Source organism: Lepidothrix coronata, unplaced genomic scaffold, assembly GCF_001604755.1.
Source record: "Lepidothrix coronata isolate B3197 unplaced genomic scaffold, Lepidothrix_coronata-1.0 Scaffold44, whole genome shotgun sequence".
NCBI lineage: Eukaryota > Metazoa > Chordata > Aves > Passeriformes > Pipridae > Lepidothrix > Lepidothrix coronata.
In genome coordinates this window covers 1,214,048-1,241,317 of record NW_016690224.1, presented here as the reverse complement: position 1 = coordinate 1,241,317, position 27,270 = coordinate 1,214,048, and the positions used below count along the sequence as shown (strand labels likewise).

The 27,270-nt window shown below is 57.4% G+C and overlaps 2 protein-coding genes across 6 annotated transcripts in view; one reads left to right on the top strand and one right to left on the bottom strand.

Annotated features, from left to right (window-relative positions):
• The first annotated feature begins 3,104 nt into the window (after nucleotides 1-3,104).
• FAM109A (family with sequence similarity 109 member A) lies at nucleotides 3,105-5,511 on the top strand. The gene is made up of 2 exons (XM_017814425.1): nucleotides 3,105-3,263; nucleotides 3,740-5,511. The coding sequence occupies exon 2, from the start codon at nucleotides 3,751-3,753 to the stop codon at nucleotides 4,495-4,497; it is 747 nt and encodes a 248-aa protein (XP_017669914.1). The 5' UTR covers nucleotides 3,105-3,263; nucleotides 3,740-3,750; the 3' UTR covers nucleotides 4,498-5,511.
• Nucleotides 5,512-6,821: 1,310 nt separating this feature from the next.
• Nucleotides 6,822-27,270, bottom strand: part of CUX2 (cut like homeobox 2) — a 68,811-nt gene continuing 48,362 nt past the window's right edge. For 2 of the 5 annotated variants that reach the window (XM_017814421.1, XM_017814422.1), the window contains exons 2-21: nucleotides 23,902-23,980; nucleotides 23,642-23,735; nucleotides 18,899-19,036; nucleotides 18,644-18,740; nucleotides 17,759-17,835; nucleotides 17,603-17,669; nucleotides 17,329-17,377; nucleotides 16,575-16,679; nucleotides 15,825-16,016; nucleotides 15,655-15,713; nucleotides 15,451-15,499; nucleotides 15,252-15,351; nucleotides 14,402-15,028; nucleotides 13,357-13,458; nucleotides 11,940-12,715; nucleotides 11,336-11,495; nucleotides 10,643-10,912; nucleotides 10,237-10,425; nucleotides 9,858-10,131; nucleotides 6,822-9,375 (exon numbers count right to left, since the gene is read on the bottom strand). In XM_017814421.1, coding sequence (XP_017669910.1) covers nucleotides 8,712-9,375; nucleotides 9,858-10,131; nucleotides 10,237-10,425; nucleotides 10,643-10,912; nucleotides 11,336-11,495; nucleotides 11,940-12,715; nucleotides 13,357-13,458; nucleotides 14,402-15,028; nucleotides 15,252-15,351; nucleotides 15,451-15,499; nucleotides 15,655-15,713; nucleotides 15,825-16,016; nucleotides 16,575-16,679; nucleotides 17,329-17,377; nucleotides 17,603-17,669; nucleotides 17,759-17,835; nucleotides 18,644-18,740; nucleotides 18,899-19,036; nucleotides 23,642-23,723 — 4,077 coding nt within the window. In that variant the 5' untranslated portion in view covers nucleotides 23,724-23,735; nucleotides 23,902-23,980 and the 3' untranslated portion in view covers nucleotides 6,822-8,711. Of the gene's footprint in view, nucleotides 9,376-9,857; nucleotides 10,132-10,236; nucleotides 10,426-10,642; nucleotides 10,913-11,335; nucleotides 11,496-11,939; nucleotides 12,716-13,356; nucleotides 13,459-14,401; nucleotides 15,029-15,251; nucleotides 15,352-15,450; nucleotides 15,500-15,654; nucleotides 15,714-15,824; nucleotides 16,017-16,574; nucleotides 16,680-17,328; nucleotides 17,378-17,602; nucleotides 17,670-17,758; nucleotides 17,836-18,643; nucleotides 18,741-18,898; nucleotides 19,037-23,641; nucleotides 24,007-27,270 lie in introns of those variants that run through there. The other 3 variants (XM_017814424.1, XM_017814420.1, XM_017814419.1) reach the window with 2 other exon arrangements.

The following is a 27,270-nucleotide window of genomic DNA, read 5'->3' as shown; positions in this document are numbered from 1 at the left end:
TGCTTCCCTTCCGCTCTGCACTGCCCTCAGCTTTTAACCATTGCTGCTTTCTTCTCCTGTAAAACCCTTATTCGGCTTCCGACAGATGCGTGGGGTGGATTGGAAGTGGCGCATCTGCATTTCTCCAGCTGGGATGTGATGGGTTTCAGATGACCTGAGGCGCTCTGGGGTGACTTCTGGAAATGCTTGGCTATGGGTATCCTTGCTGAGCTGGCAATGCCCCTCAAAATCTTAGCCTGGCTTTTATGTGCCCATTCAGAGGGCTGGGTGGGGTTGGAGGTGGTAATGGAGAAGGGTGATTGTGGGTTGATGGGGTGATTACGGGCTGGGTGATGATGGGGATGAGCATCAGGGTGGTGATGGGGGTCGCAGTGAGGGAGGTGATGGGCTGGATGGTGGTGGGATGGGGGCGATGGGGGGTGCCCCGAGGCTGGCTGCCCCCTCCTCCCCGCCGAGCCCCGCAGCGCTCCCGCCGCCGTGGCCGGGCTCCCGCCGCCCTCTCCCGGCCCTTCGCCGCGCTGCAGCAGCCGCCTCCGGCCCTTCCCTGCCCGCCTCCTCCTACCCCGGGGACAGCGAACCCCGATCCTGGCCTGCCAGGCCAGAGACTGGGTGGGACGTAGGATCCCGCGTGGGAGTGGGGAGGGACAGGGGTGCCCGCACCCCGAAACGCGCTGGGGAGTGTCGCGCCAGCCCCACACCCAGTTTCTGTGACAGTCACGACTTGTTCACCTTGAACCCCAGAGCACTGCTCGGGGCCCATGTGGGGTCCCCGGGGACCATTCGCTGCCGGTCACGATGGAGACCCGCACCCCTCCTTCCCCGTGTGCCGGGGGGACACACAGCACCGGGCATCCAGCAGCCCCTTGGGACTCCCTGGCACGCTAAGATTTCCAGCTCTGGGGGTGACTCAGAGCTCCCGCTCACCTCACTGAGCCGTCCAGCACCCGCTGCTGCGTAACCACACCAAGTCACCGGTCATGGGAGCAGCAGGAAGTGGAGGCCAAGGGGACCTCATGGCCAAAAATGCTTTTGGCACCCCCTGGCCTCCTTTCAGACCCCTTTCTTCTCCCTTTTCCCTGCTGTCGGGCAAACTCTGCATGGGAATTTATTTTCCCATCTTTCTCATCAAGCCTTGGAAGGGGACACTGAGGTGCAGGCTCTGGGCTCCTTCCTGGGACAACAGGGAAAATATGGAGCCACTCAGAAGGGGAAGTGCTGGAGCTTGTGCAGCAACACGCGACTGTCCCAAGGGAGACTCAACGGGAAGCAAGAACCCACAGGGGAATTTTGTTGATGCTTTTTGAGGAATTAGGGCGACTGTCCAAAGCAGCTTCCACGGAGCTCCTTGGAAAGCAGCTGTGGAGGAGGAACAACCATTAGAACAACCTCCGCTGAAGTGGCTGGTGGGGCCGCTAGAAGTAAATGTGATTTTGGAGTCCCGGGAAAGAAAAGTAGAGCTGGGAGCACAGTTGCCTTTTTCCAATTACCCCAGCTGCTCTAATAGAGATATTGCTTCTCCCCACGGTCCTTCCCCTTCTAATCTTGCTACATGAAAAGGCATCTCTCAGCAAGGCAGGGAGATAAGTGGTGCAGAGACCTGAGACTTCCCACCAGCGACCTTGAACAGAGCTGCTCAGCTCAGGAGGGAAGATAAAGCCCTGATGGTTTTAGTGCTGGTTTAAATCCCTTTTTATAGCCTGAAAGTGAAAGTCTGCAGGTGATAGGGAAAGCCCTCGGTGAACTGAAAACCCCTGACACAAGCAGAAGATTGCAAGGCCTTGAGCAGCTGTGTAGGGAGGTGGGGGCATCTAAGGGGAGAGTGGTGAGGACCACAACCTGTGGCAGAGGTCACCGACAGCAGGATTTCTGGGATGGGGACCTGTAAAATGGTCGTCAACAGCGGGATTGCTAAAATATACACATGGCCATGGAGCAAAGCAGGGGGATGAAGAAACTGGAGGAAAGGGACAGTGATAAGGAGAGCAAATCCTTGACTCTGGTGTTTATTGGGACATGGTGAGGACAGCAGCACTGCCAAGGTGGTTCCTGGACTGGTGACACTTTCAGCCTGGAAGGCCAACCAAGAGCAGAAGTCAGACTGGAGGTTTCTCCCAGCCAGAAGGTTTATGGTTGTCCTGGGACGTGGGTACCAGCAATGGGAGATCCAGCCCTGGCCCCAGCGCTTGGCACAGCCAGACCCACTCACCCTTGGCCCAGATGGGGCAAGCACTGGCCACTCGTCTGAGGGTGCATCCACGGCTTCAGTGCCATGTGGTGCCCGTGGGCAGGAAGGAGCGAGGGGGCTGTGGGCTCTGCCCACGCTGTGGCACAACACCTGGCAGCTCCAGTGCCCAGCTAATGGCTCATCACTCCCTGCTCCTTGTGTCAGCTGTCACCTGCCCCCAGACACCATCCAGGCCACTCAGCTCCTTCTGTTCCTCTACACTAGGGCACCCTCGCTCGGCTTTGGCCCAGCTTCTCCCAAAGACACGTCTGGAAGCTCAGAAGAGTAGAGAGGAATTGCAGCCTGGTCCCCTGCAGCATCTCCCACCCACACAGGACCCTGCCCTGCTGCCTTCACCTCCAGCCCTCTTTGTGGGTTTGTGTTGTCCACCTCATCCACTGACCTCTGCCCATTCCCTGCCAGACACTCCCAGGATCCCAATTCTTTGCCCCCAAAATCTGATCAAAAATTCAATGTGCAACCACTTTCAGCACTAAACACTTGGGCTTCCCGCCCATGAGTACACCCACATGTACATCCTGCATACGTCCATGTGTACATCCGTGCATACATCCACATGTACATCCCTCTATACATCCCTGGATGTGAATCTCTCCTGCACACCTCGATACGTGCCCCCACCTCTTCTCGCATTCCCCTCTCTCTCCCTGGTGCTAAGTCCCGGTGTGAGGAACTGTTACCGGCCGAGGGCTTTGGGTCGAGCCAGGAGCTCTGAGCCCCGGGGGTGAGCTCCGGAGCGGTTTTCCAGCTCCTCCTCCCGCCCGCGGGCCGCGCGGGGCCGCGGTGATGGGCGGTGGCGGAGGCGGGCGGGAGCAGCGCTCCGCCCGGGGGCCGGGCCGAGCCGGGCCGGGCCGGCGGGAGCCGAGGACAAAGGTGACCGGGCGGGAGCGGGAGAGGGGCCCCCAAAGCCCCTTTACACCGTCCGACCCCGGAACCAGCGCTCCCACGGCCTCCACGGCCGCCCGCGTCTCGCTGATGCTGGTGACCGCCGGAGAGCCGAGGTAGAGGCAGAGTCCAGGTGGGTGGAAAGCCTGGCACGGCGATCAGGGGACAAGGGGAGCGGTGGCCTCGCCCGGGTGACAGGGTTCATGGTCACGGCTTTCTGGAGCCGCAGCCGGATCCGCGGCGCCGGCCAAAACCCTCCCTGCGCGCCGTGGGGAGGAGCGGAGCCACACGGCAAACACGGCGCCGGCGGGAAGGTCACCTGTGCCAGGTGACGTGGGGCACCGGGACAAGCCCTGCCTGGGGCTCCTTCGCGGGAAAACACTCTACTGGGGAGAGAAACGTCCTCCCCAGCGAGCCCCAAGAAACCACAACCCACCCAGCACTCGCTGGACACAGCACCTTGGCTGAGGGCGGTGTTAACCCGAGTATCCCAGGGTTGTTTATTCACCACCTCCATTTCCTGCGCGTCGGGTCTGGCGCCACCGGGAACAAAAAGCCGATGGTTTATTCCCATGCAATTAAGGCGCAGCCGCCCCTCTGTCCCCGCAGGGCGTGGAGCCATGAAGCTGAACGAGCGGAGCCTGGCCTTCTATGCCACCTGCGACTCCCCGGCCGACAACTCCGGCTTCCTCTACAAGCGCGGCGAGCGGCACACGGCGTATCATCGCCGCTGGTTCGTGCTCAAGGGCAACATGCTCTTCTACTTTGAGGAGCGGGAGAGCCGGGAGCCGGTGGGCGTCATCGTGCTGGAGGGCTGCAACGTGGAGCTCTGTGAGTCAGCCGAGGATTTCGCCTTCGCCATCCGCTTTAGCGGCACCAAATCCCGCACCTATGTGCTGGCGGCCGAGAGCCAGGCGGCCATGGAGTCGTGGGTGAAGTCACTCTCCCGAGCCAGCTTCGACTACATGCGGCTGGTGGTGCGGGAGCTGGAGAAGCAGCTGGAGGAGATACGCTGGGGGCTGGCTGGTGGATGTGGGGGTTCCCGGGAGTGTCCCAGCTCCTGGAAGCCAAAGCAGTCCCCAGAGCGGCTGCCAGCTCTGCCCGCCATCCTGCCGAAGGAGAATGGCTGCGCAGTGTGGAACAATGCCTTGGGAGTGGGCCAGCCACTGGACACCTCTGGCTGTGGTGGGAATGATGACGAGGGGACCCCGCTGCCGCCGCCGCTGCCACCACGCAGGCGGGTGTTGAATGGTGAGGCCACAGTGCAGAGCCCGTCCACCTTCTGCCAGCTCCATGAGCGGTACAGCCGGGAGGTGGCCCGGCTGCGGCAGGACTGGCTGGAGAAGCAGCGCGGGCCCCGGCCCTGAGTGGCGGCCAAGACCTGGGAACCCACCAGGACCTGTGGCAGGGTGGAGGTGGTCATCCCTGGTGCTGCCCCTCCTCACCCTGGCATGTGCAGCCCTGTCTGTGGTGGTGATGGACACCTTGATGGTGCCAGTGAGCGCCCAGCACCAAGTGCTGCTCCATGATGGTGAAATGGGCATCTCGTGCCAGGCAGGGATGCACCCTCCAGTCACGCCCAGATGTGGCTGTGGGGTGGCCCACTCAGCACAAGCAACCTATGAACCACTCACTGATGCCTCCTGGGAATCGACCACTGCTCTGGATCTGGTGGGGCCTCTTGATGCTCTTGCAGTGTGATCATGCATAGACAATACTTTGGGAGGAGGATTTTGATGGGATCTCGCCTGCCTGAGTGCCTGTGTGGGTGTTTCACAGCTGGAGAGCCTGTTACCGACTTCCTCTCCCTGCCCAGCACAAGGCTGAGGTCGGCTGAGCTCCACCAGATCCCTCTGCTCCAGCAGGATGTGGTTTGAAATGAAAATATCAGTGAGTGCAGCCCTTCCTTAGTGGCAGCAGCAGCACTGCACACTCCAGCTGCGGGGGGGGGCTGATGAACCCGGCCTCGGACATTACAGGGCTACTGCTGCTTGCAACCCCTCCACTGAATTCAGGGGGGTCAGACCCCAGGGGAACGCAGCAGCTGCGGGTGCTGCCTTGCTTGTGGATATTTTGGGACAGCACAACATCCCTGTACCAGTTCACTAAGCGGAAGCATCGCTCACAGTGGCAAATGGGAATGCGTGTGTCAGCAGTGGAGCGTGAGGGATGATTCATGTGCCAAACCTGGTGTCTCATGCCAGTGTTTCTCTCTTATTTCCCCAAGAGACACTCAGGCTGCTGGCCTGGAGGTAGGGTGACCCACCCTGGGTAACGGTGGAGCAGTCAGGGTGTCCCAGCTTTGGGCTGGGTGGCTCTGGCTCCCTTTGTCCCCTTGGGACAGACACAAGATTTTGCTACAATAAAAATTGTTTCAGAAATTCCCTCCTGGCCCTGGTTCTTGTTTGTGCCTTTAAGACCCTGGGGAGGAGGGTCCAGGTGGGAATTAATCCTCTGTTTTAGTCTCCATCTTGTCCCCACCATGTCAGTGAGGCTGGTCAGGGACTGTATCACCCAAGGGGGAGATGGCCAGTGCCAGGGTCTTGCAGTGCCCTAGAGCCCCACATCTTCCTGCAGACATGGGATGGGATGGTGCCACCCTGGGAACATCAGGACACCTAGTGCCAGGGTGGCCCCATGGCAAGGATGGGTCTTAACCAGGGACAAAATATCTGTCCCCTTGTGAGGGCTGGTGTTGGTGCTACACAGAGACCGAGGACTCTGCCCTTATGAAAGGGGTCAACACGTCCCCATGTCCCTGCCCACAACACCCCACTGCGTGAATGTCTCCAGCTTCTTGCTAACACAGGGTCTTGTGGAGGTCGGGGGATCACCTCTTGGGGAAACTGAGGCTCGAAGCCAGCCAGGGTCACCTGCTTGCCAAGAGCCCTGCTGAGCATGAAGCCCTGCTCCTGGCTGGGCACAGCACCCAGCTACATGTTTTGGCATTTGGAGCAGTGCCAAGGGCAGCCGGGGTGCAGCTGCACCCGCAGCCCCCAGATGGTTGATGTGGCCCCGTCCTTCCCGGCAGAGAAAGATTCCAGTTTCCATGGCAGCTGGCCCAGCTTCTCCAGACGTTCTGATATTCATTAAAAATAAGTCCTTCCCAACATGTTATCCGACAAACAAGCTTAAACAGATAGGCAACATATGGATTTCTTAATTCATCAGACAAACAGCCCTGCCTTGTGTTGGAGCTGCCAACTTGCCTGGCAATGGTCGGCTCCAAAGGAGAGCCATGCTGGGGTGTGGTGCCACTGGCAATGCCAGGTTGGATGGGGCTTTGGGCAGCCTGGTCTAGTGGAAAGTGTCCCTGCCCCTGGCAGGGGGTTGGAATGAGATGGGCATTAAAGTCCCTTCCAACCCAAAGCATTCCATGATATGATTTTATGATAAACCGAGCCAAAACTCACGCTGGATGATACTGAGCTACCCCATGGAGCAGGAACAAACCTGCAGCAGGGATGGGCACAGGAATTTCATGGGGGAGGATCGCACCCTGAGCTGGACTAGCCCCATTTGTCACCCTATTTTTTACCCCCCAGTCACTGGGATATGTTTATGGCCACAACCCCAAAGCAAAGCTGTGACTTCCAAGGGTGCCAACACCAGGCACTGGGTGAAGCTGAGCAGAGCTCACATCCCACCAAGTCCAGAAAAACACAACCCAAGGCCAGAGTCATATCCAACTTCTGTATTTAGTGGCTCTTTACAGAACTTGTTCCTTCCAAAATTGTTTAAACAAAGTTCATCGATCTCATAGAAACTTTTGAAGTACAGAACATGAGCCTAACAAAAACGTGACCGGTATGTCCCGCTGGCTTTCATACAACAGGATTGCCATGTTCAGGACTATCCTAAGTGCTTCCTCAAGTCCCGTTCCACTAAAGCTCCCGCTAGCACACGACGGAGAAGGCAGTCAATGGTTGCACCTCGACCTTCCTCAGCGTGGTGGCAGGGAAAAGAGCGGCCGTGGGCACGCTGGGGCAGGGCAGGTGGGCAAGGAGAGCCATGCCCTCGCTGAGGCGCCTTCAGCATTGCTCATCCACCACCACCTGAATATAAAAATATCTTCTATTCTGATAAAAGTGTTTACAGTGGAAAATCAGTCAGTGCATAGCCTGGGAGCCTGGCAGGGAGCCCTCCTGGCAGCGTGGGCCTTGGTGGGCGATGGCAGGGACAGGGCAGGGCAGCCCAGCACGGGCCACCCTGAATTGTTAAAAGGCATTTTGTCAGCACAGGCCAGCTGGAGGTGGTGGGGTTGGGGTGGGGGACAGGGAGCATGCCAGGATGGTGCCACCACTGAGCTGATCCTGCACAGGATCAACCCTGGAAAGCCAAAGCTCGATAGTGCTTTGCCCAGTTCAGGGCTGAGCTTGCCCAATTCAGGCAGGTGAGACATCCCAAGGCTCATCCTGGCACCACCAACAGCCACTGCCTGGGACACAGCTGTGGGAAGGGGATGCTCCTTCTACCCAGGCGCTCTCCCTAAAAAAAGTGCTTCAGCCACAAGAACTGGCTGTGATGCTGGAGCAGCCCCGAGCAGAGCAGAGCTCATGAATTTTGGGCGCTCACCCCAAGCACTGCTGCCCCAGGGAGGCTCCATCTCTTTTCCTTTCCCAAATGGACTATGGCAGAGCACGGGGAACCAGGATGGGATGCATGTCCATCCCCTGCAAGCCGGTGCCATCCCTGAGCGTCATACCCAGGTACCTCTTCCCACCTTGCTCCCAAAATCCCAAGCACAGTTTGCTTCCTTTGCTGTTGCCATATTTTCTCTCTTCCCTTGGGAGCTGGTGTCAGCCGCATCGCGCCACAGGGGAGCTGCCACGGGTTGCCGGCTGGAGGAAGCGCGAGGGACAGCATTGGGACCATGCTACATCTTGTTCCAGGAGGCTATTGCAGACATCTCTACAACATATACAACCGCACGGGACATTCTGTGTTACAAAGGCTTCCAAAAACATAAACCACCAGAACTAAATACATACTCGATGGCGTCGGGGGGTCGCTTTAGAGTCTTCAGGGACTAGGACGCAGTCTGTGGTTGGGGCAGAAGCAATGCAGTGTCTTACAGACAGGGGTGGAAACTGCAAAAGTTTCTTAAATTTGGTCAGTCTCATAGTGCTTCTTGATGGCTTTGCTCAAAAAGTCTTTTCTGTGGGTTGGTTTTTGTTTGGGGTTTTTTTATTTGTTTTTAATCTCATCCAGTGGCAAACTACAAGACTTCAGTGTACATTTAATGACACGACTGCTACATCATCTTGATTTTATAGCTATCTTTAATATCAAAGCAGCTTAAGCTGTTAATAAATTCCAAAGTATCCTTTTATTAAAATATCTAAAAGAGGTCTATAAATATTTTTTTGTTTTGTTTTTCTTTTCTAAAATTGTTCCCAGTTTTTTCACATTTAAAACAAAGCCAGGGAGTGGCTTCATAGTGTGGGGGGGGAGGGTACCCCCTTTCTCCACGGGCACTCCCCTCCATGGCACCGGCATCGCCTCTCGGTGCACACTGCATTTATCAAAATATATATATATATGTGGCTGTGTATATATATATTTAGGACGGCGGGGGGGCTCAGAACTCCCACTCAAGGGCCTCCTCGCGGTTGGCAGCCCGCTCCAGGCGGTGGATGATGTTGTTGAGGTTGGCCATCTTCTCGTGGCGCCGCTGGACGCTGGTGCTGAGCCGGGGGCCGGGAGCCGGCGGGAGTGCCGGTGAGACCGGCCCGGCTGAGGATGGTCCCGGTGAGGCTGAGCCGGTGAGGCCGGGTGAGGAAGCCGCTGAGGGTGATGTTGGGGAGACCTCCAAGCTGCAACGGGATGACCCTGCGGAGGACTGGGAGCTGTCGGGGTGCGGCGGTGGTGGCGCTGGGGGTCCCCCGGCGGTGGCACTGGCACGGCCTCCCCGCCGTGAGAGGCTGCTGGCGCTGGGGGCGGCGGCGTGGGGGGCTGCCCCCCGCTCCTCCTGTGGAGGTCCGGTCCCCTCGTCCGCCCCGGCCGGGCTGTGTGAGTCCCGCCGGCGGCTCCAGCCGCCCGTGTCCCCCTGCTCCTCCTTCACCTTCACAGGCACAGCAGCACAGGGGTGCTCGCCCCCTGCGAACACGGGTTTACGATCCTCGGCATCCGAGTCGGGGCTGTGGGGGGCCCGACGCCCGGGGATGGCCGTCCCACCACTCTGCTCTGGGTCTGTGTCATTGTCCTGAGCACCCTCCACCAGCATCTCCCGGCGCATCCGTGACCTGCCAGGACACAACAGTGGAGGGTCGGTGACCTCCACCCCTCACCCCGTGTCACAGACACTGCATGTCTTGAAAGAGCATCTCCAGCCAGAAAAACAAGATATGTCCACCTACAACACTGCCTAAGGATGAAGCCTGTGCTGCTGGGCTGCTGTAGGGATGAATCCTGTGCTCCAGGAGCCTCCAGAAGGCTTTCCCCCATCCATTGTGGAGCTCCTGCTCCAGTGAGCAGGTGGATATGATCACAGAAACCTCTTTAGATGCTCAACATGACTCAAGGTGGTAAACACTCTTGAACACCCACCAGCCAGGGCACAGGCAGCATTTTGGCTACAATCCCACACCTGGGGACCTCCAGTGACCGTGTGTGAGTCTGCACCTCCCATCTAGGGAAGAGGGGCTGGGAAGGATGGAAGAGGAGCAGTGACACCACCTTGGTGGCACAGCACCATCAGATGACCGAAGCCCAGGGGTGCCCATACCTGTAGTTGTGGAACCAGTTGATGACAGTGTTGGTCTTAAGGTTGAGCTGGAAGGAGAGCAGCTCGATGGTCTGCTGGGAAGGGTAGGGCTCCAGCTGGTAGGCTTTCTTCAGGGCTTCCTTCTCCTCCGGGGCCAGCACCACCCGTGGCTTCTTGATCTGGAGGAGGCTGAGGTCCTGTGGCGGCACGCTGGGGCTGGCGCACTCGGAGCGGGCGCTGGGGGACTCGCTGTCCGAGCCGGCGCTCATCAGCCCGTACCGGCGCTTCAGGTAGGCTGCAGGAGAGGACACCCAGCTGCGCGCCGCTCGCCCCCCGGCCCGGGACCCCCCGCCCAGACAGCACTCCAACCCCAGTGAGGCCGTGTCACCCCAACCCTCACCTTTCTTCTCCAGCTTCTTCATGTCACGCAGCTTCTCCACGTTGTGGGGGTCATTGAGCCAGAGCTGCATCCGGACGAAGGGCTCCCTCCCCTTCAGGCTCAGCTTGTGCCACGGCTTGGGCCTGGAGAGGAGATCGGACACCGAGCCCTGCGTCAGGCCCAGGATGCTCTCCCCAAACAGCCGCTGGCCTGGCGGAGGAGAAGCAGAGGTGGTTAGAGGGGGTAGAGCAGTGGGATGGGCTCTATAGTCCCCCTGTGGAGTGGGCACACCCCATTTCCCAGCCAGCATCCTCCCAGAATCGCCTTGAGCGAACCATGGGGGCTTGCATCTATGGGAATTGGAGTGCTGGATCCATGCAGCCTCACCAGCAGCTCCTGAAAACCCGGGCAGAGAGAGGGTTCGCACCTAAATTGTTGTCTGTCAAGACCTCCTTGACCTTCTTGGTGATGGAGTAGGTGTCCAGCTCGGGGGACATGGCGACGATCTCCTGGATGCCCACAGGTCCCTGGCTGTTGGGATACGTCTTCCCACCCAGCGTGGGCGTCGACCGGCTCTCGGGCTGCTGGTTTTCCTTGCTGCTCTCCAGGGCCAGGGTGAGGGGCTCCTGGCAGCCCTTGTCGTGCTCGGCGGGGCTGGGGGGCGGCGAGGGGGACGGCTGGGGCTCCGCCGGGCTGGCTGTGTGACACCAGGGACAGGGGTCAGGGGGACGGTGGGAGGGACAGCACAAGAAGGTTATTTTGAGGGACGCCTGTGGCTCTGCCCTCCAGTGGCTACAGGAAAGCAGGGGGTGCCAGTGGACTAATTAAAGACAGAAAATGACACTAACATAAAAAAATTCATTACTGTTTTATGCCAGGCATGAAGCCAAAGATTTTTTATGTGGCTTTCCTTTTTTTTGTTTTAAATTAAGGAGGCTGGGGATGAAAGGGGCTTCCCAGGATCAGGGTGTGGGTGCTGGAGGTGGCAGGGACAGCTCTTCTAGAAGTTGAGGTGGGAGCAGGACAAACATCCTAGATGCAGAGGATGGACACAGAAGGAATAGAGACACTGATGGCACATGGGAACCACTGAGACAGGGGGGACAGCAGTGTCACTTACCCTGGGATGGTGTGGGCTGCTGGCTGATGCCCTGGCCCAGCTGGTCGGTCAGCCAGAGCTGCATGCGGATGAAGGGCTCCCGACCCTTCTGTGTCAGCTTGCTCCACGGCTTGGGCCGCGACAGCATGTCACTCACGCTGCCCTGGGACAGTCCCAGCACCTAGGGCACCACGCACATGTCACTCGCCGAAGGTGGGGTGCACCCCCCCCAGCACTGGGATGCTGCCTGTCCTCCGTCCCCATGTAAAGGGTGGGGAATTAGGCTGTCACCCTCTGCCACCTGCTGCCACCCGCTGCCCCACGGCACATCTGGACCCCTTGCCCCCAGCCACGGATGTTGATGGTGGGATACCCAGTGGGATGGGAGGGTGGTCCAAGCAGGTCTCTGCACAGGGACTGGGCATTCCTGGTGGGAAGTGCCACCAACCAGTTAGTGGTGACCACTGGGAGACCATTTGGGGTTGGGTCAGATCCTGAGGACTCAGCATCCTCCCATGGGGAAGCCACTGGGGAAAAGGGGGATCCTGGAAGGAGCTGGTGAAGGCCACCAACGAGCCCTGGGCTTGTGGAGGGGACACTGGACCCCCCCTCTCCAGGCTGGTACCTTCTCCCCGAAGATCCTCTGGCAGATGCCGTTCTTGGCCAATTTCTCCTTGACCTGCCGGGTCAGCTCCAGCGTGTCCACCTCCCTGTACATGTACATCTCGTACTGCTCCGGTGTCAGCGGTGGCACGGTGGGCTTCAGGGTCCTTGGCACATACGTGGGATAGTAGGAGAGACGCCCACCAGCCGCTGGCTCCGCACCAGCTCCCTCTGCCTTCATCTCCGACAGCCGGTGGGGCTCCTCATCCGCCGGCGGCAGCTCATCCTCGTTGGTGCCGCCCTCGCCGGGCTCACCCCGCGGCCAGCCCCGGCCATTGGCCATGCTGGAGTAGCTCGAGGAGGAGGAGGAGAGCGAAGGTGAGACAGAGGTGTAGGGCCGGCTGAGCAGGCTCCGCTCCGATGCCCAGTGCTGGTCGAAGTAGGAGCCGGCGTCGCCAATCTCCGACTTCACCTTCCGGATGATGCTCTGGACAAAGGCGGCGGGAGAGAGGACGGCCAGGGGCGTCTGCGGGGGGCCGGGGCTGGCCCCGCTCCCCTCCTCCTGCTTCACGTAGGCGGGGGTGACGTTCTGGCTGACGGTGGCCAGCGTGGAGCGCTCGGCGGGTGCCGGGTCCGCGGGGCGCCCGCTGCCCCCCGACTCCATGTCCAGCAGCGCCTGCTGCTGTGCCTGCATCTCCCGCCGCGCCTGCTCCAGGATGCTCTTGATGGCGTCCTCCGAGCTGCTGCCGCCCGTCCCGTTGGCCACTGCCTGCGATGCTGACAGTGCCTTGGGTTCTCCTACAGAGAAAAAGGGTGAGGGGAGCCCCGAGGACACACTGTTCACCATGTGGCCGTAATTCAAAACGCAGGAGGAAAAGGGATTTATCCCAATCTGGTTTGGATGTGGGTGCAGAGCAGGACCAGCAGCACCCACTAAGCTTCAACACCCTGACTCAAAGCCAGCTTCTTTTTTGATGATTGCAAAATAAATTCCATTACCAATGACACGACAGACAAACATGTTTGTTTTCCCTGTCTGTTTTTCCACTGTTCCCGTCTAATTTAATTCTCCAGGATTCTGCTTTCTCAGCAGACTACCTGTTTTAATGTATTTCATGTCTTGTAATTTACTGTGAGCACAGCTGCTTTAATGATTTCTTGTGCCAGATGGATTGTGCATCCTCATTTAATCATCTGGTTTGGGGCAGGGGGGAGAAAAAGTGCATCCAAAGTTTCCAAAAGCCCAGATATGAACACTGCTGCATGGCTATTCTTCCATCCTTCACAGCATTTATTTCTTTCCACTATGCCCAAAAAGTTGTCTGTGGATGTCAGTGCGTGAATGCCCCCAGAAAAGGCCATTTTTGGGGTGGGACCCATAGCCACACAGAACCCAGGGGCTCAGCCACCCCCTGGGGCCACTCCATGCCAGCACCTACCTCCCTTCTGCGACTCGATCTCCTTCTTTGCCTGCTCCAGGATGCTTTTGATGGCGTCGTCGGAGCCGGTCTCCGGTGTCCTGATCCGCGGTGTGATGCTACCTGATCAAAGAGGCAGGATAACAGCTTTGTCACTGGTGCTGGTTTTACAAGCTCCACTTGTATGTCAGGAAGTATTTACTGCTCCTCATGTTCAGTTATTTTTAGGGATGCTGGTTTGAAGACAAATGTCACTCCCGATTAGTCGCTACCGGAGCCCCGGGAGCTGTGGCTGCCAGCTCCTGCCTCTGGCATGGCACCTCCCACCACCTTGCTCATCCCATCCAAGGGCACCCGCTCCACACTGGCACATAGGGTGCTGAGCAGAGACATGGGCACGGGGACCATGTCCCCATCCCTGGCACTGTGCCCTCCTGGATGTGCAGGTGAAGGGTTAATGGTGGATAGGATCCAGGGGATAAATTGGAGCCTTCCAGGATGAAACCAGCAGATTCATGGACCACAGACATGCACTGTCCAGTCCTGGTGCCACCACAGGGACTTGAGTGACCCGCTGCCACCTCTGAGAGGGCACCAGCAGTTGCTGTCCCTGGAGCCAGGAGCCACCATTCTGTGGCGATGCCAACACCCACTGAGGTCCCGCAGCACCAAAACTTCATTATTTTAACAAAATATTCCCAAGCACACTGATTCATACAGCACAGAACAGCCTAATGAATAATTAAATGGCACTTGTCAGAATAAATGAGTAAAGCACGTCCAGGGACGCAGCTTCCACAGCAATGGGTTGTTGTTAATTGCTGCTGTTTGCCAGGGCTCATCCCAGCTGGCAGCTGGGAGGGACAATCCCGGAGTGCCCCTGGTGGGAGCAACATCTCTGCCTATCCTGCCAGCGCATCATGGGCTGGTGAGCACCCCTGCCACAGCATGGGGCACCGCAGGCTGCTGCTGGGGTGAAGTGGTGTGCACTGGGAGGGGATCCCATGGCACTGCTTGGAGCATCCTAGGGCAGGACCTGTTGGCCGGGGCCACCCCAACCACTCACCTCTCTGGCGCACCTGGATAGTCCTCAGGGCCAGCACATTCTGTTCGTCAGAGAGGAACTGCTTCATCTTGATGAACGGCTCCTTGCCCTTCACCGTCAGCTTGTGCCAGGGCTTGGGCCGCGCCAGGATCTCGCTGACGGAGCCCTGCGACAGCCCCAGCACGTAGTGCCCGAAGACCCGCTGCCCAATGTTGTGCTTCAGCAGCTGCTCCTTCACCTGGAAGGCGATTTCGGCCGTGTCCAGCTGCTCCTCCTCGGCAGAGCTGCCAGCGCTGCCCTCGGAGTTCTCGCCGGGCGGGCTGGCGGCGTTGGTGGCAGGCGCAGGGTGCACGGTGCTGCTTTTGGCCCCGAAGAAGGAGGAGGGGAAGGGTCCCCCGGCAGTGCTCTCGCTCTTGTACGTGGGCAGTGGGAGGTGGGGGGCCTTGGGGTCGCCCGAAAGCCGCTCACTCCCCGGGAAAGGGGACAGAGAAAAAGTCCGGGGACCGTCAGGGGCCCCGCCGGGGCCGGGCAGTGGCGGGAGAGGAGTGGGGGATGCGGGTTCATCGCTTGGGGCGTGATGGGGGGATGGGTACGGCTGCTCCATGCCCAGAGAATCCTTCCCCGACTCGTCTTCGGAGTGATCCTCCTCTAGAGAGGAATGAGAGAGGGAGACACACTAGAGTCCCCCTGGCAACAGCCCCAGCACAGCCCCTCAGCTTCCCCAGGTGACATCCCACCCCCTGTTTTCCCCCCACCCCACCATTGGCTCCAGGCTCCTTCCTGCAGTCAGCACAGGATCTGTCCCCACTGCCCACATTCCCAGAGATGTTCCCACTGGGACTGGGGATGCCATGGAACCTGAGGGCCCTACCAGTGTTGGCCAGCAGGCTGGGCTTCTCCAGCAGGTACTTCTGGGAGGGGTAGAAAGCCTCCTTCCCCAACAGCAGGGCCTCCTCTGCCTTCGATATGCTCTGCAAGGAGCCAAGCCGAGATGGGAACGGGCGGCGGAGGCACCGGCGGCAGGGCTGGCACAGCCCGGCCAGCGCGTCGGCACGCGCCACGGCACTTGCCTGGGGAAGGCTGCAGCCAGCAGAGGCCACCTTCATTGCCTTCAGGATGCTGGGAGGGAGACAAGGGGGTGACTCGGTGGTCGTGGTGCTTTGCTGCCGGCAAGCTGCCGAGTGTTACGGCTGCTGGAGCGCTGCCGTGGGTGCCGGCAGCACTGCGCCAGCTGGGATACAGGCAGGCAGCCATGGATGCCATCTAAGTCATACCTCAGCTCTGTTTTGATCTCCTCGTAGTCCGCCTGTGCCTGCAGCTTCTCCTCCAGCTTCTGCAGAGGAGAAGAGGAGGGGAGTCCTCACAGCTGGCTCCCGGTGCACACCCAGCACAGCAGGACCCACGTCCTCCATCCCTGACAAGCCCCAAACCCCCGTGGGCGCACCTCGATGGCTTCGTTCTTGGCAGCCAACTGCCCCTCCAGCTCGGCGATCTGGTTGGCAGAGGACTCCTCCAGCTCCTGCAGTGAGCTCTGGAGGTGCTGGATGTCCTTCAGGAGCCGCAGGATCTCCCGGTCCTTGGCAGCCAGAGCTGCCTCCAGCCTCGACCCTGAGCACATGGAATAGTTCACTTTGTCCTGCTGGGAGAAGGGACACTGTCAGCTCCCAGACACCCAACACAAGGACAAGGGCCACCCTTCCCTGTCAGACACATCCCCATGTGTGGCAGGCGGTCCCAGAGCTCAGTCCTACAGGATGGGGACCCGGGTGATGGAGCCTTGGGGAGGGACAGACCTTTCCTCTGCCCTTAAAGGTCTCCCAAGTGCATCTGAGTGCTATGGGAGTGCATGTCCCCCTCCCCGTGGGACGCTGGAGGGCATGGCCAGCATCACCACCTCAGCGTAGAAACACGCCTTGGGTATTTTGGGCTTGCTCCCCAACATGGTTGGGTGCTCCTGAACACAAAAAGATGCTCCCAAGTGCAATGGGGTGGTCCTGGCTGCTGTGGGGTACACCTGGCTGCTGTGTGGTGCTCTTAGCTATGATGGGGTGCTTCCAAGAGCAATGGGATGCTCCAGGCTGTGACAGATGCTCCCAGCCCTGAGGGGTGCTCCCGGTTGTGATGGGGTGCTGCTGGCTCTGAGGGGGTTCTGCTGGCCCTGAGAGGTGTTCCTGGCCCTGAGGGGTGCTCTCACCCCAGCAGTGCCCGTTGGGGAGCAGCAGGCCAGGCGGAGGGAGCTGTTGACGGCTGCCAGCTGCTCCCGCAAACTCTCCACTTCCCTCTGCGCCACCTCCGCTCGCTGCAGGAGAACAGAAAGGGCATCAGACTGGGCACCTGTGGCTCATCCCATCCCACACAGGGCATAGAATAGTCCCCATCCCAAGCGTTCTGCTCCCACCACCAGTATCATAAGCTCCCTCCACGTATTTAAGCTTCCTGCATCCTAATGCTGGTCCCAATCCCAATCCCTGGGCACTGGCTGCAGACCACCTCCAGGACTCTACCTTGTTCCACCCAAAAGGTCATTTTTATTTTACATGCAAATTGCTCTTTAAGCCTCTTTTATTATCCACCTGCATTTATTTGTACCTATATTTTCAGAATTAAATAAAACTAATTAAGAGGAATGGACAAGACCAGGAGTAATTACACTGGAGCCGTGTGTGTTGTGCCCTAAAACACCTGGGAGAGGCTGAAGGTGACAAATGGAGCCTGTAAGGAGCTCAAAAACACCAGTGACCCCCAGCATGGGGAGGGGGTCACATCAAGGGAAAGAAATCTGAGCTCCCCTTTGTAGGGATCCCCAGTCCTGGTGCCCGACAATCCTTTGTCAATTTGGGGACAGACATCCAGCCCACACAGATGCTCAGGGTGCTGTGGTGGGTGCAGCACCCTGGGCTCTGCGGGGGGAGCCCCATCAGCTCCCGGACAGTCAGCTCCTGGCTCACCTGGTTGGCTTTTTCAAGGTTGGTCATGATCATGGCGACTTCGTCTGCCCTGTGAGGAGAAAGCAAGAGGTGTCAGCAGGTGCAGAGGCACAGACACAGCCCAGGGCCTGGGCAGGAGTTTAGGGATAAGGACACCACAACTATGGATGTTTCTGCAGTGGTTTAAAGTATCTCAGCTCATCAAACCATTTAGCAGCACCACGGGAATGTCCCAGTGCTGCCACGGGCATCTTGGATCAGCCTTGGACATGACCCGGCACCGCCGGCAACTTACTTGGATGCTGCTTCCTCGTCGTATTTACACCGCAGCTCCAGCAGCTCCGTCTGCGTGGCCTTCAGCGCTGGGAAGAGGAAGAGGAGGGTGAGCTGTGGGGCAGGGGCTTGGCAGGGACTTCTCCGTGGTCACTAGCCCCAATCCTGGCACCCCTACCTGCGTGGAGCACTTTGATCTTCTCCTCTGCCTCCCCCAGCCGAGAGGCCAAAGTGACCTGTGCTTCCTGGAGCCCCCTGTGAGAGATGGGCGTGAGGGATGTGCTGGGGGCACCACGGCTGTGCCAACCCCACATCCCTCAAAATCACACAGAAACCCCTCACTGCATCCCTTCACTGACCCCATCCCTCACTGATGCCAGAAAAGACCCACCACTGGACACCAAGACACATTCAAGTCGTGCTACCCTTTGATGTTAAAAAGTTTATTGCCCCAGGTCTAAAAAAAATTCACTTTGGGCTGAAAATTGTCCCTGATCCCTGTGGCTGAAACCCCTCAGAGGGGGGAATGACAGCCCACCCCTCACCTGTAATTAACTGGAGGAGGGGGAAGCAATCAGGGAAAGTTATTCTGCATTATTTATAGCCTGCACTTGCCAGGAACTTACTCGCAGAGATCTGTAATTTAGGGTTTAAAGATTCCTCATTTGTTTCCCGACGCAGCGTGTTAAGGAATAACAATGAAGGCACCGAGAAAGCTGGGAGCCTCCAAATTAAAAGGTCATTTAATGAGGTTCATCCAGAGACCTGGGTTTAAGCCATTTGTCTGAGCAAAGCCACGTGTCACAGAGCATACAGGGATGGCAGGAGGGACCTGCCCCGGCTCTGCCCCAAAACCACACGGGACTGGGGATGGATGGTCAGACACTGAGAGTGTCCAAGGTGGTGTATCAGGTTTCTGGGAAGGATGTGACCACTCCCAACCTGAAGGGAAAGGAGCAAAGGAAGGAGAGACAGACAGATGGACACCCCCGTGCAGGAGCAGGGACAGATCCCCATGTTCCCATCGTGCCCTGAAACGACCCCATTCCCAGTACTCACGTACTTTTGCTTCTCTGCCTCATTTCTCTGCACCGAGGTCTCTGTGCTCCCTGCTCTGCTGTCGAGGCCGTCGGCTGCCGGCGATGTCCCCTCCCTGCGCTCTGCGGGGGGACACGTGTCACATGGCTGCGGAGGGGACAGCAGCGGTGGCTGCTGGGGACCACGGGCTGGGGGACAGATCCTGGCCCTGGGACCCACCCTGCATCCCAGGGGTGCTCAGAGGCACGTGGGGGAGCCCAGCTGGGGACCACGGCGGTACCTTTGGTGCTGCTGAGCTCCGTGTGCTTTTTCCAGGGGCGGCTGAGATCCTTCAGGGGAGGCGGGTTGGGCTCGAGGCGCTGGAGCTGCTGCAGCCGGTCCTCCAGGCTCCGGGCAGCCTCCAGCACAGGAGCGGGGTCTGTGGGATGTGGGATGCAGGGTGAGCAGCAGGGATGCCCACCACCAGCCTGGGCACCCACTGCCCACCCTCCTTATCACCCAGCCCTGGGCAGCCACTCTCCACACCCCGCTTAAAACAACCCACAGCCTGCCAGGTGCCGTAGGGACATCCCTGCGTCCTGCCTTTCCAAGTGCCACGGGGATACACTGAGTCCTGCCTTTCCAGGTGCCACGGGGATACACTGAGTCCTGCCTTTCCAGGTGCCATGGGGATACCCCTGGGTCCTGCCATTCCAGATACCATCGGGATACCCCTTGGTCCTGCCTTTCCAGCTGCCATGGGGACACCCCTGGCTCCTGCCATTCATTGCCAGCCCCGAGACACCGAAGGACGGGCAGGGGCCATGGGGACATCTCCCGTGCCCCGGTGCCGCCGGCACGGCCGGTTTGGGCACAGACAATGGCGGTTTGTGCCGAGGTAAGCAGGTGCATCCGGAGCCGTCCGTCTTCCCTCTGTCAGCATTACACCATCATTAGCTGGTGTCTGCTCAGCGGGGTGTGCCATTATGTCTCCCAGGGCTGATGTAATTATACATTGACATAATTAACCCAGCAAGCCCATTAAGCAGGCCAGCTAAAAATTCATCTATAATTATTTGTTGTGTGCATGCTAATGAGTCCATCTGCACTGCCATTGTACAACATGAACAAATTAATTTACAAGTCTGGATTTTTTAATAAGTTCAAGAAAATGCCTCCTATTGAGCCAGGTTAATATAGGTTTGGGGTTTGGGTTTGTTGGTTTGGTTTTTTTTTTTTGAAGAAAAGAAGAGGAAGGAAAATAGATTTGAATTCTCCAGGGTCAAAAAGTTAGACAAACAGGCAAGTGGGATGGAGTTGGGTGCGCTACTATACAGCACGGACGCGTGGCAGGCATCCAAGGGTAAAAGATAATAACTGTGATGGAAAAAAAATCCAACCCCTGGCTTTCTCCACTTGGAACAGGACACAGAGCAGCCCTGCTGCTCAGCAAATCCCTGGCTGAGATGGAAGTGGTGTGGGATAAAGGGCCTGGCACTACCAAGGGCATGGGATTCAGGGTGTCAGCTGCTGCACCAGCTGACTTTGAGGTGACCCTGCCCCAAAGACACCCAGCATGGATGGATGTTCCTTGGAAATTAGTGATTTGGAGACATGTTCCCCCCAAATGGGGTTTGGGGGTCTCTCTGACCCGCTGCTGCCCTCCCGTCCCAGAGCACCTCACCACAGCACCCAGCACATGCCAGACCCCACATGTTAATGCCAAAAGGACCAGCGACTGCCAGACCCCACATGTTAATGCCAAAAGCCCCTGGAGAATCCTTCTCCACAGAGAATGTTCTCCCTTCTTTCTGCTGGGCATCATAGAGACCCCATGGATGGATGGAATAAGAGGTTTGTGCCCAGATTCTGGCGTGGGGTCCAGAGGCAAATGCTGAAATTTGGCACTGAAATAGGGACTGAGCTCCAGCTGGGACTCTCCTGGGATGCTCATGGCATCCTTTGGCACATGGCATTCCTCAGCTCAGCATCCCACAGGCTGGTTTCCCACCCAAGGATGCAGGACCACACCATCAAAGGGGATTGTGGTGATGTGGCACAGCCCGAACCACACTGGATGCTCCCAGAGCCATTAATAACACCCGTAAGTACCCGAGCAGAGATAATGATACGGGTAATTAAACCCTGTGCTCTGGGGGCTGCAGGGGCTGCGGGTCCCCCCCACGCTCCCCAGCCCTGGGGGTGTTGGCAGGAGGCTCAGTGCCAGCCTGCAGCTGCCTCCATGGGGATAAACGCCAGGGCAGGCCCCGCTGGATCCACACCCGCAATTCCTCTCGTCTTCAAGCCGAGGTGACCCCCCCCCGTGCTGCTCCCCATTTGGAGCTGACATTCCAGGATGAAGTGGTGGGGAGTGGAGCTTTGGGAATGGAAAAGAGCAAGTGGTGCTTTGGCTCCACTTCCTGCGTCAGCCAGGGCAGTGTGGGTACAAATGCCCGCCTGGATTAATTACACTGTGCTAATGCCATGCTCCCCATCCACTGGGAAACGCTGCCCTCGGCTGTGGGGTCGGCTCTGAGACCATGTGAGATATTGGGGTGCACCACAAGGGTGCTGGGACTGGGTACCAAACCCATGCCATGCTCATGCCAAGCTCATGCCATGCTCATGCCAAGCTCATGCCTTGCTCGTGCTGCCAGTGAACAAACCCTCCTGCTGCAGGGCTGGAGAGAGGACACACTGAAAACCAAGCACGTCATCTGCCATGGGTGCCATGTACTTCCACCACACTCTGAGCCACGCAGGAGCTCAGGACACTGCCCACGGCACAGGGGACAGTTCCTTCCTCCATGGATCACATCTCCCATTGGGACAGGTTAGACCTGACACTGCTGCAGTGGTGACTCACTGCTGGCACAGATGGGTGATGGGTGACATGGGAGACAATTCTGCCAAAACAGGACCTTGGGGCACCACATGCTCCGGGTCCACGGTGCGGCATCACCCACCAATGGCACAGCCAGCTCTTGTGGGAAGCAGTGTGGCCCTGCCCAGCACATTTATCTATTGCTCCATACCTTCAGCCACTATATATATGTGTCTTCTTAAATATATATATCGAACAAATTATAAGTAATAAATATATATATATATAAATAAGTGCTGCCACTAGCTGGCGTCATTGGCCATCCTTTAGCGGCACTGGCAGTGCTGCAGCAGGATCACAGAATCACAGAATATCCTGAGTTGGAATGCACCACAAGGACCATCCAGTCCAACTCCTGACCCTGCTCAGGACACCCCAACAATCCCACCCTGTCCCTGAGAGCATTGTCCAAACACTCCTGGAGCTCTGGCAGCCTTGGGGCCGTGACCATTCCCTGGGGAGCCTGTTCAGTGCCCAACCACCTTCTGGGGGAAGAACCTTTTCCTGAGATCCAAATTAAACCTCCCCTGACACAGCTCCAGCCGTTCCCTGAGTCCCATCACTGCTCACAGAGAGCAGAGATCAGTGCCTGCTCCTCCGCTGCCCCTAGTGAGGAAGCTGTGGTTTGGGATGAGGTCTCCCCTCAGTCTCCTCTTCTCCAGCTGAACAAACCAAGTGCCCTTAGCTGCTCCTCATGTGGCTTCTCCTTCAGACCCTTCCCCATCTCCATGGCCCTCCTTTGGATGCTCACTAACAGCAACAGGCCTGGACAGAGGTCCCCCCTGCTGTCCCCACGGGGAGTGGGGTTGGGGATCTTTCCCTGAGCTGGAAGGGGTCTCTCTGTGGGCACTGGAGCAGCTTGAGGCACCTGTGTGATGGCAGGATGAGCCAGGAGGAGTTCTGGGTTCTCATCACCTTCTCTGAGCAGGCATAGCTCCAGGGAGCATCTGTATCCCAGGGGACCACCAGCTCATCCCTGTGCCAGGGCCACTTGACCCAGCCTTAGGTGGAGGTCTCCATGCTGGAGGTTGAAGGGTGATACCTGCTCCAAGCTGCTGCCTGGCTCCAAGAGGAGCACAGGGCACCCATGGTGCATCCATGGTACCTCCATGGTACTGTCACCTCTCCCACCAGGGCAGCATCTCCTCTGCCACCCCACCCTAACCTGCTCAAACACATCCACCAGCACCCTGCAAATCCCTCCACGAGTCAAAGTCAGCCTTAAATCAAATCATCCCCAACAACAATGACATTAATTATGCTTTTAACACATTTTACTGCTTCCCCCCCTTCCCTTCACGCCACATCTGTGTGAACAATATCCAAAAGATTTACGGTTTTCTGCCGTAATTACAGACACACAGCCAGCTCACTTATCAAAATACTTGCTGAGCAATCAGGCTCTGTTACAGTCTCTGCCAGAGATTTGTGTTGACAGCAGCCATTCAAAGCAAAAAATGTCGAATCAGGACTTATGTGGCGCTTGGAAAGTGTTCCACAAAGAGTTCGCCTGTCGAGAGACACGCGGACACGGAACAGACAGGGATGAACCACGGGCGGGAGGATTTGGGGAGCAGGAGGGGAGCAAGAGATGCTGCTTTGGAGAACCGAGAGAGGAAAAGAGGAGGAGGAGTGCAGAGCCCACAGGGAAGCAGTTTTGGGGTGTGCATGTGTGTGCATCCGTGTGCAGGCGTGTGCGAGCAGGAGGAGCGCAGTGGGAGAGCGCGGGGAGGTGGGGAGGGAAGATAACTGGGTTCTGGAAACCAAGCTGACATTTGGTTCTTGTAGCACAGGAGAAAATTTAATGAGGACAAAAATATGTCTCCCTAATTCCCCTAAGAAATCATTAAAACATTTTGTTATTCCTAAATGTCTGGAAAATGAATTAGTGGCCCTGCAGGAGCCTTTTCCGTGCATCTTCAGCCGTTTGCAGCTCTCTGTCCCCGCCATGCCGGGGGACGCTCCGTGCCTGGCGCAAACAAACCCACACAAAGTGGGGAGAAGCAGGAGGGGGGTCCAAGCCCCTCACTGGTCCCTGGCACCAGCTCTGCCAACACAAACCTCAGGGCTGCCCCGTGCCTCAGTTTCCCCCTCCCAAGACTTCAAGCAATGACTTCAAGGGTGTCCCCGTGGCTCGTGCTGGTGCTTGGGTTAACTTACCATCAAAAAGACAACTGGGAATAGCCGCAGTGTTACTACACGGGCTGAGCAAATGTATTCCTTTCCTAATGTCAAGATGCATTTGGCTCAGGGGCTGAAACACAGCGATGGCAAAAGCTGCTTCCTCTCCTCTCTTCGGCTGGTATCTCCAGAGCACCATGCGCCGGCCACGCCGGGGATGGGTGCCGCGGTCCTCGCTGGCTCCTCTCGGCACCGGCGCGCGACTCGTTAGGCAGCCAGGTCGCCACCGCGCTGCTTACCTGGAGCTTCCAGCAACTGCTTGTAAACGCTCAGGAAAGCCGTCTCAGCCTCCTTGCTTCTCTTACTAAGTGCAATCACCTGCAGGGAGACGGATAAACGGGTCAGGGATGGGCCTGGAGGAAGGAACCGGCTCTGCCGAGCTAACGGGACTGGTACCACCAGCACCAGCACACGGGTCCCCCCACCCGGCACAGCTCTGTGTCCCCTCCGTGCCCTGCGCAGCCACTCGCTGCCTTTGGCTAAACTCCTCATGCCGCTGCCATGTCACGTCGCCCTAAATCATTGATGTGCTCTGAGTAAATGAAAATTATAATTTAATGTCGGCGCTTAAATAAGAAATAAAGAAGCCTGGCCGTTGTTGTGCTTGCCGGGCTGGATCCGGCACATGGCCCTCCCCAGCCACCCTCCCGGTACGGTGCTGTGGGTGCAAGTGATGCTCACACTGGGACTGGGATATCTCGTCCTGCTCCTGCCCCTGCCCCCTCTCAGCTGTTGGGGTGCTGGTGACACTCACACCAGCCAGGTGGCGGGAGGATGGCACAGCACAGCCCTAATAACCCAACAACATATTAATCTGCTGCGTGTTCCCATCCAACATTTATGAGCATGAATCATTTACTCCCTTTAATTTTTCAAGGCACAATGACACCTTGGGGCAGGGGCTGCTGCCCACTGGGTCCCCTTGTTACCCCTCCCATCCAGGATGGGGCACTGGTGGGATGTACAGACCTCTGTGTCCCTGCTGCCTGGGCACAGGCGTCGGGGATGGAGGTGACCCATTCCCAGCTGGAAAATGTCCAGTTGGTGCCAAACTGGGTGGAGGAAAAGGTGCCCACCCCGCAGACACAACAGTGGAATAGTCAATTAAACCGCTCTTAAGCCGCTGATGGGCTAATTATGAAACAATGCCTGAACTTCGTGCCTCGGCCCAGTGGCAGCTCCCACATCAGAGCATCTTTTCCCTCCTCCATGCCAGCGGAGCTCCCGGCTCGCCCCGCCAGCCTGGACTGCCATTGCTTGTCATTCCAACCCAAAGCAAACGGCTCATTTGTAATCCAGCAGCCACCTGAGCAAACTGCTTTCTCCTCCCGAGCTCGCAGGCACTGGAGCACAAAGATCATTTTTCTATTGTTAAAATTGTATAAGCCGGGCTTTTTATAGCGGCTCGTACACAAACCTACTTTCTCAGCGCTGCGTATCCAGCAGAGGAGGAATTTGGGAGCTTTTCTCCGGTGTTCTGCAAAAATGCTTGGCTTCAGGGTGCTTTAAAATAATAATAATAAAGTGGGGAAGGGAGGAGGAAGGCAGAGAGGAGACGGCGGGAGGCACAGCCTGTGTGGTGGAGCAGGACAGCTTTGTGTCACCGGATTTGCTGGTGGCACGTGGCATCCACCCACAGGGAGCACTGATGGGGGGGGCTGTAAGGATGTGGAGACACCACGGTGCTCATGGCATCAGTCCTGTGTGACCCACACTTCCCAAATCCTTTGGACTTTACAAGGGAGTGGCACAGCCCATGGGCACAGCTCTGCTGTGGGTTGATGGGGAAGCCTGGACCTGCCCAAGCTGCTCTGAAGAGCTTCATCTCCCCTGAGATGGTGCCAACCAAATAATGCAGAGCAAAGATCCAGCCCAAATGTTCCCTATTCCCTCTCCATTGCCTGTGCCTGCTCCCTGTGCATCCCTAACCCAAACTCCAAATCAAGCTGTTCCCAGTGAATTTCATTCCTCAAGTCACATCATAGAGACAAAGCACTTTTCAAGGGGAAACTTTGAAGCTTTTCCCTCTCCTCAGCAATCCTGGTTGAGATCCAAGCATCCCTCACTAGGAATGTTGTGGTTCTGCAGTGGGAAGGAGCCTGCAGCATCCCCACGCCGTGGTTCCCTGGACCTGGTCTCCCCATGGTCACACCCCAGAGGCTCACCGGGGATGGATCCAGTTTCCTCCTGCTTCATGAGAGGGGTCAACCCACCATTCAGCCCAAATTCCTACGGAGCACCCACAGACCCAGTGCATCACCTTTCTACTCATTAACTACCATCCGTATCTTAACTGGAGCCACAGGACCCTTTCTGATGAGGAGGCACTTGGGGGCCATTCCATCAGACAAGGAATTTGGGGACCATTTCACCAGCCCAGCTCCTGTGCCATCCCCCTGCCCTGGGCTCCACCTCAGGTTGGCACATTCCAGCCCATGTTGGTGCCAGGGCATCACCGGCATGGCCAACCAGCAGGATGGCAAGCCAGGCATCCATGTGGTTCTTCCAGAGTCCCACTAAACTTCAAGAACATGTCAGTAAAAAAGATATGTAACATTTTCAGCAATCTTTTCCAGATGGGGATAATTTACTCAAATGCAATGGGAGATTCCTGCCAGAGCAGCTCCGAGCCCCACACAGGGATAGCTCACCCCAACTCTGAAACTGCTGTTATTTCTAAACACCTGGGAAAATCCCATATCAGTCCTAAAATCAAGGTTTTGTAATTAAAAACCCTAAATCCCTGCTTTGTCGAGAAGCAGGGAGCAAACCCCATGCCCGCATCCAAGAGGGAGACACCACCAGCACCCTGCTAAATAGAGGAGAAAATGGAAAAAATTAGAGGAGCTGAGCATCTCTGGAAGCAGCCCTGGCTCTGTGGGGTCAGGATGGCACCATCCCCGTTCCCCAAATCCCCACGATGCAAATGCATCACATTCTCCCTCTGCCCACGGAGGCGCCGGCAGCGAGCTCTGCCTCCGCATCACATATCGATGGACTCTTAATTCCCATTTTTCCCCCCTCCGTCTCCCTCCGCAGCGTCCGCAGGCTCAAGGTGAGGCCCGGCAGCATCGCGGGATCGCCGCCGCCTGATAAATTACATTTACGCGCCGGGTCCTTTTCATGGCTGGTGACTTTCCAGCAAAGCAATTATCACTGCAGAATGCGTAATAGCCTAATTAATTACTATTGTCAGGCTGGCCTCTGTGCCATGATTATACCTTCCGAAGCCAACTTTTTAAACATTTGGAAGCAGAAATATTATTATAATTGAGTGACAAAACGGTAAAACTCCCCCGGCGCAGCCGGCGCTCCTCCCGGCGCGGCGGCGAGGACCGACCGTCTGAGCGTCCCCGCTCCAAAGGCGCGGGATTTGCATCGCACCGGCGGTGAGTTTATTCTTATATCCACGAGATCAAGTGCAGGATAAGTAGTGGGTTATTTCCATCTAAATACTGGTGGCAGTAAACCACAAATGAGCTCTTTTTCAGCGTAGAGGAACAGCTGTCGGGGGAGAAAGCGGCAGCAGAGACCCCAAATGTTGAAGAAAACTGATGAAAAAATTAATTCAAGCCTTCGCTATTTTCCTCGCCTTTTTTTTTTTTTTT